At 38.3% G+C, this 18,491-nt stretch overlaps 1 protein-coding gene across 13 annotated transcripts in view; it reads right to left on the reverse strand.

Annotated features, from left to right (window-relative positions):
- Positions 1-18,491, reverse strand: part of mybpc3 (myosin binding protein C3) — a 37,221-nt gene that overhangs the window by 15,326 nt on the left and 3,404 nt on the right. Inside the window, exons 2-22 of one of the 13 annotated variants that reach the window (XM_044206519.1) lie at positions 16,526-16,795; positions 14,414-14,548; positions 13,655-13,732; positions 13,152-13,300; positions 12,484-12,601; positions 12,292-12,340; positions 11,203-11,241; positions 8,304-8,363; positions 8,181-8,183; positions 7,317-7,340; positions 5,581-5,744; positions 5,345-5,477; positions 5,145-5,147; positions 4,834-4,958; positions 4,643-4,748; positions 3,467-3,633; positions 1,656-1,821; positions 1,461-1,567; positions 1,322-1,351; positions 1,090-1,229; positions 522-593 (exon numbers count right to left, since the gene is read on the reverse strand). In XM_044206519.1, coding sequence (XP_044062454.1) covers positions 522-593; positions 1,090-1,229; positions 1,322-1,351; positions 1,461-1,567; positions 1,656-1,821; positions 3,467-3,633; positions 4,643-4,748; positions 4,834-4,958; positions 5,145-5,147; positions 5,345-5,477; positions 5,581-5,744; positions 7,317-7,340; positions 8,181-8,183; positions 8,304-8,363; positions 11,203-11,241; positions 12,292-12,340; positions 12,484-12,601; positions 13,152-13,300; positions 13,655-13,732; positions 14,414-14,548; positions 16,526-16,795 — 2,138 coding nt within the window. The remainder of the gene's footprint in view (positions 1-521; positions 594-1,089; positions 1,230-1,321; positions 1,352-1,460; positions 1,568-1,655; positions 1,822-3,466; positions 3,634-4,642; positions 4,749-4,833; positions 4,959-5,144; positions 5,148-5,344; positions 5,478-5,580; positions 5,745-7,316; positions 7,341-8,180; positions 8,184-8,303; positions 8,364-11,202; positions 11,242-12,291; positions 12,341-12,483; positions 12,602-13,151; positions 13,301-13,654; positions 13,733-14,413; positions 14,549-16,525; positions 16,796-18,491) is intronic. The other 12 variants (XM_044206579.1, XM_044206549.1, XM_044206529.1 and 9 more) reach the window with 12 other exon arrangements.

The following is an 18,491-nucleotide window of genomic DNA, read 5'->3' on the forward strand; positions in this document are numbered from 1 at the left end:
TTTTTTTTTTTTTACCTATAGTGCTATGTGAAACTGAGACATAAAAGCAAAAAACACATGTACAGTGATAGCCAATGGAGAAGCTGCTTTGCATTTGTCAGCATCTGTTTGTCGTTGTTACTGCTGCAGCCTGTTCTTTCTCCGGGGTTGTAAGGCAGTAAATTGATATAACACACAACCTGTTCAGTCAAGCAGTTGCAAGATCAATTATTTTGTGTTTTGATGGCTTCATGCATTATGTTTTCACAACTCAAGAGGTAACACAATTGCAAATTTACATAACTGGAAATGCATGTAGATCGCGATTTCTCCACTGGCTACGTTTGTACATCCAATACACTACAGGTAAGTCTATTGTTTTCTTTAGTGTCAAGGACAAAGAGGTGGTCAACTTATTGTCAAAAGTTAAACATGGGTAAAAGTTGAAAAACATGATGCCAATGCTGTCAGCGTACTGACTGGGATTTCCGAGCCAGAATACTACAAACAGGTGTATATTCCTATGGGACATGCACACTTACTTCCCCATCATTCAGGGTCCAAGAGGATGTCGGCCCTCCTTTCTCCTCTCCATCGGGTTTTACAGAACTAGCCTACATATGAGCAGAGCAAAGCGGTAAATGCTGAAGAGAACCGAGCATGTAACCTCTCTTTCTCCTCAACTGAAAGATCAGCACTCTGTAAGTAGCATTGTACTTATTCAGCTCAGTTAAAGCATCTTAGTATCCCAGACAAATTTATTAGAAGGAGGAAAGTATTAGTTATCATAACATCAGTGTGTCTATAGAGCTAACTTGTGCCACTTAATAGTTATTTTCAGGCTCTAAATAGTTAGTTGATGAGAGTGTAATCTCCTCAGCTTTTATTATATTAGCACTGTACCACATATTGTTTATGCCAACATTTTTTCTGAATGTTATATTGTAGCATTAGTAAGACTTTCAAGTATATTGTTGATAGTGAATGAGGCGTTGCTTTCTCAGCAAGCCTCAGATTTCAGACCCCACCTGCTGTGCTCTGGACAGATGGCTGATGTTAGACGATCGGTGTGTAGCTGATTAATAACACAAGTCTGTTTGTCTGTTATACCTTCTCTCCTTTGGTCCAGACCACTGTGGGAGCAGGGTCTCCAGTGATAGGGACATCCAGACGCAGTTTGTTTCCGGCCACCACCACGATGGTTGACTCGGCAGTACGACCCATACAGTCCAGGTGGATCTTAGGAGGATCTTAGAAAGTGAGATAAACGGGTTAAAATGAACAGACCCTTGCATTTCAGCTGGTTTAGTCTGCATGCTACAAGAGAGTTAGTTTGCGGTACCTTGGCGCGGCACATAATCGATCTTCACCTCTAGGAAAACAAGAAAAAAAGAGAGTGAGAAATCATTGAAGTAATTTAGCTTGTGAGGCTGCGAGTGATGTTCATTTTGAAGAGTAAAAAGTAAAAGCAGCAATATTACCCAAGAAGTTGAGTTTGGCAGAAAGGTTGAAAGCATGGCCATCTGGCACAAAAGTGTAGTCTCCTTCATCCTCTGGTTTGACTTCGTCAATGGTCAGTTTGTGGATCCTAAAAAAATAAAAAAATTTTCAAAGGTTTAGTTCCAGGTGTCATGGTATATATGCAGCATATTTAACACGTGTACTAGTGGCCTCACCTGCCAATATGTGTGATATTTATTCTGGCATCAGACTTGACTTCAACACCATTCTTGTACCAGGTTCCTCTCACGTTCTCATCCGACACCTCGCACTTAAAAACTGCCTGATCCTTTGCCTTCACTGTCAGGTCTGCAATGCTCTGGTAGACCTCCAGTTCTTTCTCTACACAGTCAGAAAAACACAGGCTCAGAGTCCAGACAAATGGAAACTATTGAGGCCTTCAGACTTCAGAGGAGGTGGTACTATATGAGATGGTGGAATAAGGGGCAGTAAAGTGATGATGTGTGAGGATAATATGATAAAAAAAATGAGATGCAGCTATTGTATGTGAGGAAAATATGGTAATAATATGTTCGAGCGTGAGGTGTTCATTATCTTTGTGCAGCCTTTGTGTGTTGTATCTTAGCAACAGACACAAGGGGAATAGTTACTTGGATTTATAGTAGAAAATAAAGTGGGAGGATATGAAGACCAGAAGCAGGAGCTTCAGGCTATTACTATATAGCACAAGAAATAACATACGCAGGAGTTATTAAAGTTATCCCAAAGAAATTGTTATCTGGGCGAGATAACTCACACCACGCTCCTTGAAAAGGTTACAGGAGTTTCACGTTAGCTCGCTGCCAGGGATGGCAAATAAGGTGGGAATGGCATTGTAATGGGAGGTCTGCTGTATACCGAGGTGTTGATCCCTGCTGCACAATGGCAGCTGGTAATTCTTGGCTGGTTCGATTAACAGGCCAGATAAACTTAACTGGACTGAGAGCAGGAACAATCGATCAAGTTTAAATCTACACACAACAACCCCTGGGACACACACACACACACGTATCACACATACACATGAATATATATGCAAAAGTGGGAGCATATATATTCAATATATAGGACTAAATTACAGCTTCTACAAGAAAACACAGAAAAGGTCATTGATGGCTGTCATGTGATGATTTAAAGTTTTTTTGGTTCATAATGAATACTTCTGCTCTGTGAGCTAATGGTACTAAGATGAAATGGTTACTGGGTGGTGAAAAAAAAAAGAGGGTGAAACTAGCTGGGGTGTATATTTTGCCTACGTCCATGTGCGGATGAGTTTGAACCGTCCTCATGCATCATTTCTAGATCACCTGTGGATTGAAATCAAGACTTCTAAGCATACTTATCCACCTTAAACCTCCACCTTCAAAACATTCCACGTCATGAACATACTAAAAACCATCATATTGTTAAAAAAATATCAAAATCTGACTGCTGTGCAGATCTTTCATCAGCATCACCAGACTGTTGTGACTTGGCACTAGAGGAAAATCTATCATCCAGTAATAAAATGTACTTTTAAACCTCAACTTACTCTTAAAAAAGACTTGATTTTCTACTCTCATGGAAAATTTGCCTCTAAATATTAAAGCAAAAGAAATATGATGTTGCTGCAACTGTGACTGAGTATCATGAAAGTGTAGAAAAAGTGTGACAAAGAAACAGTAAATCAGCACAACACAGGAAACAAAGACAGGTAAAATAAAGACCAGAGAGAGAAACAGGGTCACTTATGCAGACCTGTGCCCTTCAGGTGAAATATGGTCCACGTCTTCTAACTTTAGCTGGCATGTGGACTTACTTCGCTGCTGTAACCTTGGCAGAATGATGCAGGCAATGGCAAGAGTCACTAAATCCCCAAAATAGACAGCATGCCAGGAGTGACAAGGCCACACGACTATTGGTGGGGTATGAGAATGTGCACTTGGAGTGTTCATCACTGACAAAAGTGGTTCATACTGTACTTAGCACACGCATGACTGACACCCACCCTGCACCAGGAGTTCAGCCATGGACTCGCCGCCATTCGTTTTAACCTTGTAGTGGCCGCAGTCTTCCTTCGTGGCCTCATTGATGATCAGGACATGTTTGCAGCCGTCTTTCTTGAAGCGATACTTGAAAGACTCGTCTCTTATCAATTCCACACCGTCTTTCTCCCTGCACAGAAATTCACACAGCAGCCAAAATTATCATCTTTAGTCATGACTAAAATCATAATTAAACTTATGGGCAGGTCTTTAAGAGCTGGTTAACACTTGTTTAATAATCCAGTAGATACTATTACAAATGTCATATGATAAAGTGAATCTAAGCTCAAAGATCCTCTTAATATTTTTGGAGCTTTCAACCACATCTCACATTGTTATGATCTCCCGCCCATACAGTATATGACCGCTAGTTTTTTCAAGACGGAAAGTCCACATTTAGGTCTGGTGATGACAACTAAGCTATCTCTATTTACTGAAAGAAGATTTGGTTGAAAGCTCAAAAAACTAGCAAGTGGATCTTTGAGCTTAGCCTTTACCATACACTGTTCAAAAATATCCAAAAAAACAAAACACCCATGCTCAGACTAGAAACACAATTTTAATACCCTAGAAATGTGGTATACTTGATTGGTTTATAAAGGTTAGTACATTACATTTGTCACTGATACTGTGCATTGATTTTTCTTGATTTTAGATCACGACACTTCTTACCTTTTGCAATGTTAAATTTATCTCAGTTTCACCATTAGTCATTTGACTTTTTAGAAAGTTATTTTGGACTCAAATAAAAGCCCATACGCATTTGCGCATTTCTCCTTCAGACAAAGGTCACATGGGACATACTAAAATGCTGATGTGACCTTTTCATTAAGGTGATAATTTACTTCAGCCTGTCACAGAGACAGTGGTCTGTCTGTGGACATGACAAACTCAAATGCCATCTACTGGGTGTCTGAGCAATAAACACTGTAAGAGTGACTGAAAATTAGCTTTGAATTCCTAGAAAGGCTTAATTCTAGTTGTTTTGATTTGATTTATTGACAGTTAACATGGCAACATCCATTTATCAATTCAGCTACATTTTGTTTAGGTTTACCTTTAGGATTTATGATCCAATATAATGAAACTGTAACTCCTAACAAACTGTTGATTTGTGAGTTTAAAGAAGAAAATCTAACCATTTAACATTGGCTCCTTCCTCTGAGACTTCACACTCTAACTCCACCCGTTCACCCTTCATGACCATCTGATCCTCCAGATTCTTCACAACCAGGACAGGAGGCTCTGCAGAAAACCACAACTTTTAATCTTGCTAATTAATATTTTCTGGATTTGTTATGTTGTAAATTCCCTCTAAACCAGAAAATACCTTTAACGAAGAGCTCAGTGGTGCATTTCTCCTCTCCCACCACACAGCAATATGCTGCATCATCTGCCAAGGAGCAGTGGTTGATAGTGAGGTAGCGCATGTTGCCAACACTCTCAAAGATGTACCTTGACAAAGACCAGGAAGATTTTTACACATTGTAAATACTTTTTTTTAGGTAATTAACTTTTTAATACAGTATTTGTGACAAAAAATACAAATATTTTTGAGCATGTATATAATTTTTCAGACAAATTAACTCTAAGACAAGTTGAAAACATGTAGGTTAAAATTATTTGCTCTTGGAAACTTACTTGCTAGTGGTGTAATGCAAGGAAAAAGGATGGCGTTCATCCATATATTGATGAAAGCAGATGTAAAAGAGAGAGAGAAATGAAAAAAGGTTCACAAACATAATCAAGGATTGCAACTGTATTTGTTGAATGCTTCATGATGTACAGGTGCAGCATGTTTTATGGGGTGAATAGTTTCCATCTCCTTTCTAAATTCTAACCTTCCAGTTGGTTGAATTTCTTGTCCGTTCTTCAGCCATTTAACCTCAACATCTGGACTGGCAACCTCAACGGCCAGTTTTATTTTATGCCCCTTAGTCACTTGGTAAGCAGGATCCAACTTTTTGAGGAAAGCTACATTTCAGAGAAGTTAGACATACAATAACCACTTACAATTAGGTCAGACATTTTGTCAGAATCAGATCGAGAGCAGCCTCATTATAAACTCTGCACAAACCTGCACTTTTCTTTTCTTCTTTCTTCATCTTCTTCAGTCTCTTCAGCATGCCTCTCAGGTCGGTAATACCATACTGAAAAGCAATCTTCTGATATTCTGAAGAAGGAGCATGGTTGAGAATCTCCCACACGTCTACGTCAGGCTCTGAGCTCACCTGCACGGCTCTAATACACGTAAACCAATCAGAGGAAGTCATTTAACATAAAGTTCGGAATTCACATTATGAATAAAGACTAAAGGAAGTAGGCTGTAACAGAGGTACAGTAATAGTAACATTTTGGTAATACCTCATGAACAGATTACTACTCACTATTACTTATTTTATTCACGATTATAATGATAATGAATAACAAGCAACTGATTAGTCAACTTCATACATTGTTTACTAATTTATAGTATATAAAATGGTCAGTAGGTTGATGCCTAGGAACTATGCCTAATAAAGCATAGTGTTTTCTATACAAAAATGATAATTTCTTGCATGACCAAAACATTTTTATAATATAATTGCTTGGTTTGATATTGCTGATTTATACCCTTTCCCTTTATCTTACAGCCTTCTGTTATTTTGTGCCTTCATGAACTTCATAAAAAGGGACAATGTAATGTTTATGTATGTTTAAAGCAAATAATTTAAGCAACGATTACATTTATGATTTTTGTATGGCCCAGCAAAGCAGCCTACCTCCCTCCCTCATGGGAGTTTTACTGCTAACATTTGTGATATCTTTGCTAAAACAATGATGTGCTTACATGTTACTAACAAGTGTAATCCTCATTTAGTCTAAAATATGGTCAGAATAACCATAGTTAATGTGTGAGCTTTTTAGAAAAACTAATGAAAGAAAACACAAGAAACACAAGCTGGTAATGGCTGCACTGACTTCCCCTTCCTCCTCCTCCTCTATCCCTCTCACTAGTCTGTATGTTTTTACCACACCTGTCTAGGTGCCCTCAGCAACTTTTCTCCCTCAGCCAATCACCTGACAGTTTTTGTGAGCAGCCATGTAACTGCAGCTTCCTCCCATCAACTCATTAGCTCACCAATACAGTGTACACAGGCAAGAATCTACTAGAATCTGCCGGATCATCTTGCCTGAGCTGCCTCGTTTTCAAGCTGTCTGTGTTTCTTTGTGTACTTGTTAGTTACCTGTTTCCTTGTTGCTCATTTGTCATATTTTGCCCGCTGCGAGTTGCTGCCTCTAAACCTGACTGACCTAGTGAGTAAAATGCTTCTTCACATCACCTGCCTTGTTTTCAGTTGTTTGCATTTGAGTGCAAGATCTGTCAATCACTACATGTGTAAATATTTCTTAACTGTTTATCAGTAGTGGAAGTATTCATTGTAAGTAAAATTAGGAATGTCTCAGTGTCAAAATACTAATAAAAATTTTAAGCATAATCAAAATGATTGACTTACACTATTTTATTAACACCCAGAGTACAACATATTGTTAAAAAAAGATTGACTGATTTGTGGGCACATATAATTAAATCATTTCTACTATATAATTTATGATATAGATTAGCAAACAATGTATTTCTTTGTATTATCATGTTATTGATAAATTATTAAATAACTACTGCTACATCTTTAATTATTATGAAATAACACAGTAAAATGTTTATAGTTTTCCAATAAATAAATACACAACTTTAAATAACTGAATGCTGACAGATGAAGATGAGGACAACAAAGTTTTCCTGCTATACCCAGCATGTCAGCAGTTTCTTACCGATTTGAGGATTTTAAGAAACTGCTGCTCATTCAGAGGTAGAACCCAAGAGGCAAATATGGCAAAACAAACCAGACAAGTTAAATCACAGCATTTCAAAAGCAACACAATTAGCATATTAGAAATATGCCTTTAAAATTAATTACTTATTATACCAGTGGTTAAACTGCAGAGAAGCAAGACTGCACAAATTAGACCTAAATAACAAGGTCAGTTAAGGTCATATGCTAACATCATTCTTTGAGGTTTGACATGGTGTCCAAGTTTCTCGTCCATATTCTTGTGCACAAGGGGACAATACGTATCTGGTAATAGTGTGTGATACACAGAAGTGATTTTTGATGTGTTGGGAAGGTGACTTGTGTTTTTTAGAAAGACTTCAAAAGTGTCAGAGAAAGAGGGCTCATCGTGTGAACTGATGATAGAGAATTTCAATGGCCATAGAAACTCTATACCTGATAGGTATTAAAGAAGTGTTGTAGTTTGAGTGAGAAGGCCTTCAAGACAGAAAATCCAATATTAGTGATCACAGGCTTGATCTAGAGTGGGATCAGTGTGATAGTAAATGTGAGATAAGATAAGGCGACTGGATTTTCAGGACTTAAATGGCTGCATTTGTATATATTTCAGTATGGTAGTACATTGCATTTTCACTGACAGAGAAATTAAATTGAAGAAGCTTTTGCAAACTCAAAAGGATGCCAAACCTCATTTTCAAGTTAAAATCCTGACACAATGGACACATCATGTCACTCTAACTTATCATTGTGCATTGTGAGTTAAGGTTCAGGCTTATTTGTGTGCAGGTAAGTGTTATTAGGTGATCATTCCAACTGTTAGTTTGCAAATGCAGAAGTAGCTTACTCTCTGAAGACGCAGAGTGATCAAGAAAGAATGAGATTGACAGAGTTAGATTATAAAAAGTAAAAAAAAACAGTTGTTGCCTTATCCTGAAAGTCTACAAATCACTATTTTGTAATTGCTTACCTCTTTTTTAATAAGGTGCTGAAGTCCAGCTCTCCCGAGTCTTCATTTCCATCTGTACTACTGCACAAATACCAGTCACCAGCAGCAAAACATCAACATTAACAGCACAGTAGGCTACTTGATTTCTCCAAAGAAAAGATAATTGTTAATACTTTACAGACATGGTTTGTTTTAAATAAAACAAATCCACATGTCTAGGCTTTTCCACAATATGAATCATTTCCTGTTTACTCTTGCTCTAATGTGCAAGTGTAGAAGGATACTGAACATATTCAAATAATAAAATTAAGCTAAAAATAAAAAAGAGAAACTGGATTGGACAGTATCGCTCATTAAGACTGAAAGGAAATGAGTGCATTGATGGATGAAAGACGTGAATGTACAGGCAGATGTTTTGCTGGAGAGACAGGTGTTGCCATGTTTAAACAAACAGTTCGACTTTTTGGCAAATACGCTTATTTATTTATGCCACTGTAATGTTTGTATGTTAACTATAGAACCAGAGCTGGGAGTCCATTAGCTTGGCTTAGCATAAATACTGGAAGCACGGTGAAACAGCTATCCTGGTTCAAAGTTAAAAGATCTGCCTACCAGGACCTCGAATTAACACATTATATTTCATTTGTTTAATCCATACAAAAACCAAATGTATAAACGACAAGTTGAGGTTTTACGTGAAGTTATGTGCTGTCACAATAGCCTAGCTAGCACAATGCCTTGTCGTCATAGTGAGGTTGCCAGGCAACCAGAGAAGACACTGCACAGAAGTGCTGGGCAGAAGGATAAACTGTTGTTTGTCAACAAATAGTTACACCATGTAGACTTAAATCTACAAATTGTCATTTTTAGATCTTTTATTTGTGTACAGATTAAACATATGCGATACACAGTCTTAATTAGTGAGCTTTGGAGGTTTTTCAGAACTGAAATTAAATTGCATGCTTTTTTCTGCGACTAACTTGAAGCAGTAACTTCACCTTCTATCATTCTATCTTAAGAAGATTGTGACTAACAGCCAGACAGCAGCTTGCTACACAAGACAAGAGCCACAGAACAAAAACATTTATATTAGCTTTCCTGCAAAAGTCTCCTTCTTATCTAACTTACAAACATGAACACACGTCTTGTCCTACACCTTAGCTTGTGAAACGAGCCGCCAAACAAACATTCACTGGAGAAAAGTGCACTGCTAAGTTTGTAGGCTAGATAGCTTATTGGCTGGTAAGCTGCAGCACATTAAGCAGCATGTAAACGTACCTGTAAATATCACCACGGTCCATTTAGATGTTGGTGTGGTTGTTAGGGCTGTCTCGATCATGAAATTTTAGAAATAATTGCAATTAACGATTTAATTGTCTTTTGTCATAGAGCGATGGGAGATTGTCCACTAGTTAATCGATCACGGATGGTGTCCTTCTCTTGGACAGATAAAAAATAAAAATGCTAAAATGGGTCGCCAAATATATAATATAACTGGGCAGCCGGCCCAAGTAAAGTCTGTGTGGGGAACACTGAACAACGTTGAAATAGTGATGGAAATTCTGGTCGTTACTCTTTAATGCCACTGCTAACAACACACTGTCTGGTCATGGTTTTTAAGCTACAACAGAGATTTGTTTACTTTGTCTCTGGTTCCCCTACCGGGGCTCGGCCTGCCAGCTGCTGTCAATCAAACACACACCTCTCCAGCCACTGAGAGGAAAATGTCTGATATTCATCCATGAAGAACTTTTTTTCTTCCTTTTAACAGTAAAACAACTGTTCACAATACATTTTTAAAAACTGACTTTTTTAGAGTTTTTGGATTTTTGACTTAGGGATGACTAAATGTGATTTCCAGTGGATATTAAGCTTATTTTAATGGCATTTTCAACCTTATTGGACAGTTTACAGTAAAGAGGCAAACAGGAAACAAGGGGAGAGAGAGAGCGAGGGGAATCAAACCAGGGATGCTGTGGTTATGTGATATGCACATTAACCTTTAGGCTACCAGGGTACCTGTTTTTCTGAGCATTAAAGATTGCCAGGCTAGCTGTTTACCTGTGCTTCCAGTCCTGCTAAACTAATGGCCTCCTGGCTCTGCCTTCAAACTTAACACACAATTATAAGAGTGGTCTCAATCTTCTCATCTAACTCTGGGAAAGAAAGTGAACAAGCATATTTCTCAGATTGATGAACTCCTTTAAGCCATGAGCAGCAGCAGTCATCCAAGCAAGAACAATGCAAAACACTCAAGGTTAAAGAAAACAATGGTCACAACATAGTCTGCTCCACTCTAATCAGTGGGATGAAAGATAAAGACAATGGGATAGATCTGACTGTGTGCTTGTCTTTGGTTTATGTGGTAAGTTACAACACACCATAGCTGTGCTTCCTCTATGTGGCAACCCTGTGGAAGAGCTCAACAACTGAAAAGCCTGTGTGTCTTAGCACATCCTGCACTTTCAGTATGATCAAACCACCGTCAAAGCTCACTCTGCCGGGTAGTTGTTTGTGCAGCGGGTTCTGCTGTTTTGATTGAGACCCAGGAGTAGATCAGAGAGAGTTGATGGCTGCCACCAGTGCATGTTGTAGTATATAGTTTAATAACCAAATCTCAACATATCAAGATCCTCCTGAGTCAAAGGTTAACACAATGACAGCTACTATAGTTAGCAACTACACCCAGGATTTTGAATTTGAGTCCTGTTAGCTCTCTCATGGTCTTCGTTCTGTGGTCGTTCTCTCAAAATTCAGCAGAACGGGAGGCTGCACCATCCACAACGCTGGCCACAGCGAAACAGGCCACAGGAGAGAAAAAGAGTCTCTGATCCTGGTCCTGATTTCTCTGTTCTTTAACAATCAGAGCCCTCAAAGTTTGAATACGAGCCTCCATAGTTGCAACAAACCCCTTTACTACCTTGTTGTTGGTCCACTTCTCTTCTTACTGGCTTCACTCCTAATAGGTTAGCATTTCCACAGTTACTTGTTACACAAAACTTGGTAATATTTGACTGAAGTTTGGCAACTGTCTCTTAAATCCTGATTAGCCAATATAATGATTGATATAAAATCTGACAAATTGTTAATTGAGTCTGAAAGCAAACTAAAAATTTTGCTCCTAATCAACTTGCTATCAACCATATGCACAAACGTATCCTTCTTCTTCATAAATCTGATTCTTCCTGTCACTATGCTGTTCATGCAGTAAATATCGAAATGCTGAGTAAAGCGCACTGGATTGTACATAAAATATGATTTAAATACACCTGACCTGGAACAAACCTATTCACAGAGTACAGCAGTGAATAGCATAGTATGGATAATTTCACTGCTGTGTTGTACTGTACTTTGGTATCTTTTTTATCACATGATAACTGTCTCATTTGAAAAAGAAACTAATTTGAGATTGGCTGAAGTTTAAAATAAAAAATATAATAAATTCATCGTTCCTAATCAGTCATTAACATACTGTACATTTGTATCAATTTAATTATTTGGGTTTTTTTTAAATCAAGATTGGGTGTGCTTTATGATTTTTCAGTGTTACAAAGTTTTGTGGTGTTTTTCTGATAAGACATTTAGGATGTCTCCAGTGAGTAAATGGGATTATATATATTCAGTTTTTAAACATAGTTTTAAAATAAATTTAGAGCACAATAGCAGCTGAAACGATATTTAAGATGACTGACATAGATTTTTAACAATATCTTAGATGACTGATATAGCATCAAACTGACTCAGCACTTAATATAAGATTATTAGTTAGGAGTGAATTTTGTTTGTAACTGATGGATTTCAGTATCTAAGGTACCAGGGTTTGCTTAAGCCCTATAAGGAAAGGAAACACAGTTTGACTTTTATAGCTGTGTGATACTATTGATGAAATGTGTTCATGAGAAACTAACATGGAAAAAAAGGAAACTAATTTATCAGCATATAATCAATTTTAATGTGATCAAATGTAGTTTGTATTTTATACAAGGTATTAAAGTCTTATAAAACTTACGTGCGCCTAAAAGCTGCTCTTATGTCCAAACCTTCAGCAGCACAAGCCTCTGAAATGCAGAGCAGGGACCAAAGTCATTCTGATGCAACAGAATCATATCAATGACTGAAATGATATTAGAAACAACATTAGTGAGTTCCACAAACAGACTAAAAAAGTAAAACAAAGTATTCCGACAGTAGGCCCACTCACCATGTACAATCAAGTCAAAATTACAGCTGTCAAACTTGTCCCTGGATGAAACCTCACATCTGTAAGCTCCAGCAAAGTTAGCCTTGGCTGCAATGACATGCATCTCAAACGTATAGACCTGCAACCACATGAGAGATGTGAGAAGGGTACACAACACAGTGAGGCTAACATATTTGATTCAGAATATTATACAAATGCTTCATATGTATAACATTTTATTATTAGTTAGTTTCAGATTTGGGATCTTTATGGAGTGTGCTGCTGATTTTCCACTTTCCTCGTAAAGGTTTCTCTCACCATCTTGTTCTGAAATTCTGAGATGAAATTTGTAAGGGTAACATGTCTTCCACTCTCCCAGAACCACAGGCACACTACGGTGTGCCTGTGGTTCATCATGTTGTCAGGATGAGTGGCTGAGGCAAGAGCTTGCAAAACTAAGGGTGAGAAGGGCAAGACTTGCAAAACACCTTTGTTGCCTCAAAGTAAAGTGTTACATATTGCAGTTTTTACCAAATTCTTATAAAAAAAAATACATATCCTAGGCAGTTGTTCATGCGCTCTTTAAAGAAATAAAATCTCAGACATAATGTGTTTCATGTCATCAAAATACACTATTTTTTTCTGCTAATGTCTATGTTCCTGCTTTAGTGTCTGCAGCATTACAATACCTTTGTGTTGCGGTCATATGTTTCCTTTAGCTGTAGGTGTTTTCCAGACTTGCTGGCAAGGTCCATCCACTTCCCTTTGAACCATTTGATGGTGGGCTTCTTCAGCAATGATTCAGCATTCACTTTAGCCACAAACACGATGTTTTCACCTGCACAAACGAATACTTTGTCATGTGGTTTAACACATTATCCTTCAGATACTGATATCCAGTGCAGCTTTGACTTTTTGTTGTTATTTTATTTGTACAGTGATGAAATTCTACAAATTATCAGCACATTAAGTGTATATTTTATGCATTCAGTCATGTTATATATTTCTATGCATATAAACATCAATATCATCTGAAAAGATGATGTTGAACCTTGTTAAGACTTGAACAGTTTATTGCACAAAATATGACATCCACCCCTAATCCTGCAAATTTCTCTCAGGGGTAATTGACACATACTTTTTAGACTTTCTCCCATACATTAGAAGAATTCCTGTATTTGAAGCCTCTCACCTACAGTGACCTCTCCACTCTGAGGTTTCTCTGTGAACAGTCCAGTCAGGTCCTGTCTAGTGTCTGGAGGCTGCCCATCTAAAAATCCAACAGGGCCAGAGCAGAATGCCACAACATGAAGTTAAGGGATCGAAATCAAATAATGTTTAATTAAAATGTTAGAAATCAGATCAGGAAATAAAAACTATCTTTATTCGGTAGACTGATGTTGAAACCAGCACATCATGAGCTTGGATCTATAAAGGTTTCATCTGCATTCAGGGATGTTTCAAGATATTGATCAAGTTTTTATGTAATTCAAGACACTTTGGGTATAGACTAGAGTATGAAAATCCTTTGCACTTTTGAACCCTAAAATGCTGTGTAGGGTTTTTTGTCATATACCCAAGGGTTCCCAGGCCACAAGGGCTAACGAGATACTTCTTACACTACACACAGGGGCAAGAGAAATCAAAAAGAAAACCAAGCAAACATATGGTATCCATATTTGTCAAAACATCAAAGGTTATGATAGGATGGACAGTGTGATGTACATTAATTCAATTAAATTTTATTTATATAGCGCCAATTCATAAAAGAAGTTATCTCATTGCGCTTTTCCTATAGAGCAGGTCTAGACCGTACTCTATGATTATTTACAGAGACCCAACAAATCCCACCATGAGCAAGCACTTGGCGACAGTGGCAAGAAAAATTAATGACTAAACAAAGGAGTAAATGAGTGACTGAATGAATGAATGCAGGGACTTAGTAACTCACCCTCAGCTGGAGGAGCATCTTGTGCTTGGGCGGCAGTCTGCTCCTCTGTGGGTGTTGCTGCAGCGAGAGCAGGGGCCTGCTCTGGTTCTACACTGGACTCCACATGTCCATCAGCAGGGGCCTCAACTGGAGCTTCTGTGTTACCATTTTCACAGAGATAACAAGTCACAAGTAAGAGGTGCAGTGAAAAACACTGGGTCAATACACTGCACCCTTATTAACAAGTAGTCTGCTCCAAAAAGGAAGTGACCAATCTGCCAAACTTAATTTACATTTGTCTAGAAATTTTGAGAAGGACATTAAGATTTTGTGTGCCAAGACACATTGTGGAGGTGGGTATGGTTAGCTTTAAGCTGCAGAGGGAGAGGTGGGAGAGTTGCTCAGGTGAGCAGCATCAAGGAGAGATAATTGACGCAGCTGAACCCAGTGAACTAATTATTCTCTCCTTAAATACAGTAGCATGCTGGACTGTGGGGAGAGGCGGTTGGAGAGCGGATGGAAGAAGAGCCAGAACAAAAGCAAGAACGACCAAAAATAAAGAACCTACACTGCAACACTGGTGTCAGCGTGGTATCTCAGGGCCAAGACGAACTCTCGGTAGCACGATTACGCTACACACATAATCAGTAGAATTTTGACATTTATACAATTTAATCTATTTGATATTCTTTTAAACACTGTTTTGACAGAGTGAAAATATTCTTTGGCCAACATTTATCACCCGAATATTTCTTATGTCTTATCATCCTCGAACAGCCGACTGATTTTCCGTTTGTTATCAGCTGCCTCTTATGCCTATCCTGAGCGCCAGTCAAGTGGTGGTTACTCATGAGGAAATAATGTGCTGGTGTGAGGGTCAAGGTCGCCGTTCAGATAGAGTAAGGGTGGCTATAATATGAGCCACAGACCACTGTGGGCAATATCTTGTAGCAAACTGGGCCCATTAGTCTGCAACCTTTCTTCGAGATTTTTTTCCACCTTATCAAATCTAAACAAGCAACCTCAGCGGGTCACACTGACAGACTAATGGCACAAATGTTGCTCTGTGACACACTTGGCAAACAATCATTCCAGCATACAGTACAGTGCTCTATAGATTTGATAAAGTGCTGGATTGTGATTAAGCCAGTGATTGCAAATATCCAGATCCTTTGATGTGCTTTAATGTCATGGTTTTGGGTTTTTGTCCTGTTATTTCCTGTTTCATTTTGAAGTGTTCTCCTCTCTTCGTGTGTCTTGAAGTTTTATTTCCTGTCTTTGCTTTTCCCTCCAGTTTTGATTGTTTGCCCTGCCCTAATTAGTTGCACCTGTGTCTCGTTGTCTCCCCTACCTGAGTGTATTTAGTCTGAGTTTTTCCTTTGTTCAGTGTCAGTTTGTCATTGTACATTGCACTTCAGTCATGTACCCAGGTTTGTTGGGTCCCTGTACTTTGCCTGTTTTTGGATTTTTGCCTGTCCACTGTTGGTTTCTTTTGTTTGAGACTGCTTGCCTGCTCCCTGTCTGAATTGTGTTACCTCTGTTGGACTGCCTGAAATGTTTTTTGTGTTTCTCATCATTAAATGGTTGATCTCCACCTGCTCTGCCTACCTGTCTGCATTTGGGACATTTCCCTGTTACCCTGCTTGACATACTACAACATTTAGAGGTTCTGGTGGGTGGATTTTGTTACCTTTGCACAGAGCCGGGCTAGCTGTTTATCCTTGCTTCCAGTCGTAATGGTAATCTAAAATAACTGTCTCCTGGCTGTCGTTTCATATTTACCGTACAGACTTGACAGTGGTGTGGTCCTTCTCATCTGACTCTGCAAGAAAGCTAATAAGCATATTTCCCAAAATGTCAAACTATTCTTTTAAGAGCAAACACTTCTTAAAGATAAACCACACAAAGCTGTTTCAGAGATATGTTGTTGTGCAGCTGACAGCTGTCAGAGGGTGCAGAAGGTGAGTTCATGTCCAGAAACATCAAGTGCATGCAGTGCATCAAGTATTTACTGCCTCAGTGGTTTTCTGCGTTCAGTGCTTCATTTTGCTTTGTGCTCTGTGTCGACTACGCAGCTCATAGATGAGTGAGCAGACACCTCAAACACACAGCTGCAGCATCAAAGTCTCCCACCTGGCTTTGATATGACCTTCAGCTCAAACTTGACCTTTGACCCCCCAGCAATCACTGCATAGACATTGGCATCTTCCTTGGTAATAGCTTTTACAGTGAGGGAGTGTTTGTTTCTGTCGGCTGTGATCATGTATTTGTTTCCGCTGGCAATGTCCTTTGAGTTGCACTGCCATTTGACTTTAGCATCAGGCTTCTCGGTCTCTGCTTCAAAGACCACAGAGGAACCCTCTTCTGCCTCCTGAGTCTTTGGTTTCTTGGCAAATGCTGAAACTGAAGAGGGAGGGTGGGTTCAAAAAAAAAGTAAGCCTTTTGAAGTGTCAATTAAACTTATTTTATTTATTTTTTTAACACATCTGCTGTTAGGGTGTAATCAAATCCTCTTGAGGAGAAAACAGATACTGTAATTGTCTTGATCAGTGGATATTGATGAGAATTTCATTACATTGTGGGAGAAAATAACAGGTAAGAGTAGGCTTACACTGCACCTGAAGTGTTTTGTTAAATGAAATACAGAAAAAAAAAAAAAAAACATTAACAGTATTCTGAGTATTTTTTTTGGGGGGGGGGGGCAGAGAAAAGGTATAGGGCCATTCATGTTTTAGCAAAAGAAGAAGCTTCACAAGCTGAGCAGAACTGCACATGTTTGAAAAAGTTCAGTGTTGTACAGTCTGCAGCACACTGGGTGGGGCTAACTGAAAACCAATGAATTTGCCTTTCCCACTCCACACCGAATGTGAAAGCACGAACATCTGGTTTTATAATAAGTCATATTTGTGTAGTCTTAGTATTCTCTTAGTTTATGTGCTTTCAAGAGAATACTTGATTCTGAAGCATAAAGTTTGAGCTTCATTTTGGGATTCATGAAAGAGCGATGTAAACATTGAGTTAAGAGACAGCCTCCTTCAAAAGAACATGAGTTAAAAGACTGAACACCTGCAGGGTTATTCAACATAAATGCCAATTTATCAGTTATGACAAATTTAAAGGTGTTCCAAAGAATGCTAGCTCAATACTGGTGTCGGTGTCCTTGTGTTTTATAATGTGGCCTCTGGCACACATTCAAATTGTAATTGTGTTAAAAAGCTATTGCACTACCTGATAACAGTGGTGGGTTAAGTATTCACATTGTTTACTAAAGTAAAAGTAGCAACACCACCATGTAAAAGTCCTGCATTTTATTTGAGTAAGTACAGAAGTATTGTCAGCTAGAAGTACTTTAATAATCAACAGTAAAAGTACTCCATTGTGCAGAGTTCCCCATTTTTAGAATGTTTTTCTATTGTCTATATTATTGGATTACTATTACATATAAACAGCATTTTAATGGTATAGCTCTGATCAATATGGAGCTAATTTTAAGTAATTTATACATTACATGGTTAGTTCAACCTATAACAGTGCATTATACCTTATAACCTGATCATTTTTTATGTATGTAAAATATTAATCTGCAGTCACTCGTAGCTACAGCTGTCAGAAAAATGTAGTGGAGTAAAAAGCACAAAGTAGCAAAATCAAGTACAAGTACCTTAAACTGTATTTAAGTACAGTACTTGAGTAAATGTACTTAGTTACATTCCACCACTTCCTAAGATGTTGGTCATCACAGGATGAACAATATCTGTGGCACACACTCTACATCCCTCCATGTTGTCCTCCTGATCAGGTGGTGTATTAAAGTCCATTCACATTCATTAATTAGCATTCAGTCAAAACATTAGCTTGTTTTTGATTGTGGTGTAGAGTGGAACACCCCAAAGCCAAACCAAAGATGATCAGACACATCTGGAACATCTATAACAAACTGAAAGGCAGCACACACTTGCAAAACTATCTGGACATATAACAGTAACAGGCATGTGTAGTGATCCTAAATAGGAAACAGAATGCATGGTGTCTACTGCCGGTCTGAAAAACTATTAATAGTAAGTTTTACATTTGTTGTGTGAAACACCAGCTGTTGCCT

Source organism: Siniperca chuatsi, linkage group LG1, assembly GCF_020085105.1.
Source record: "Siniperca chuatsi isolate FFG_IHB_CAS linkage group LG1, ASM2008510v1, whole genome shotgun sequence".
NCBI lineage: Eukaryota > Metazoa > Chordata > Actinopteri > Centrarchiformes > Sinipercidae > Siniperca > Siniperca chuatsi.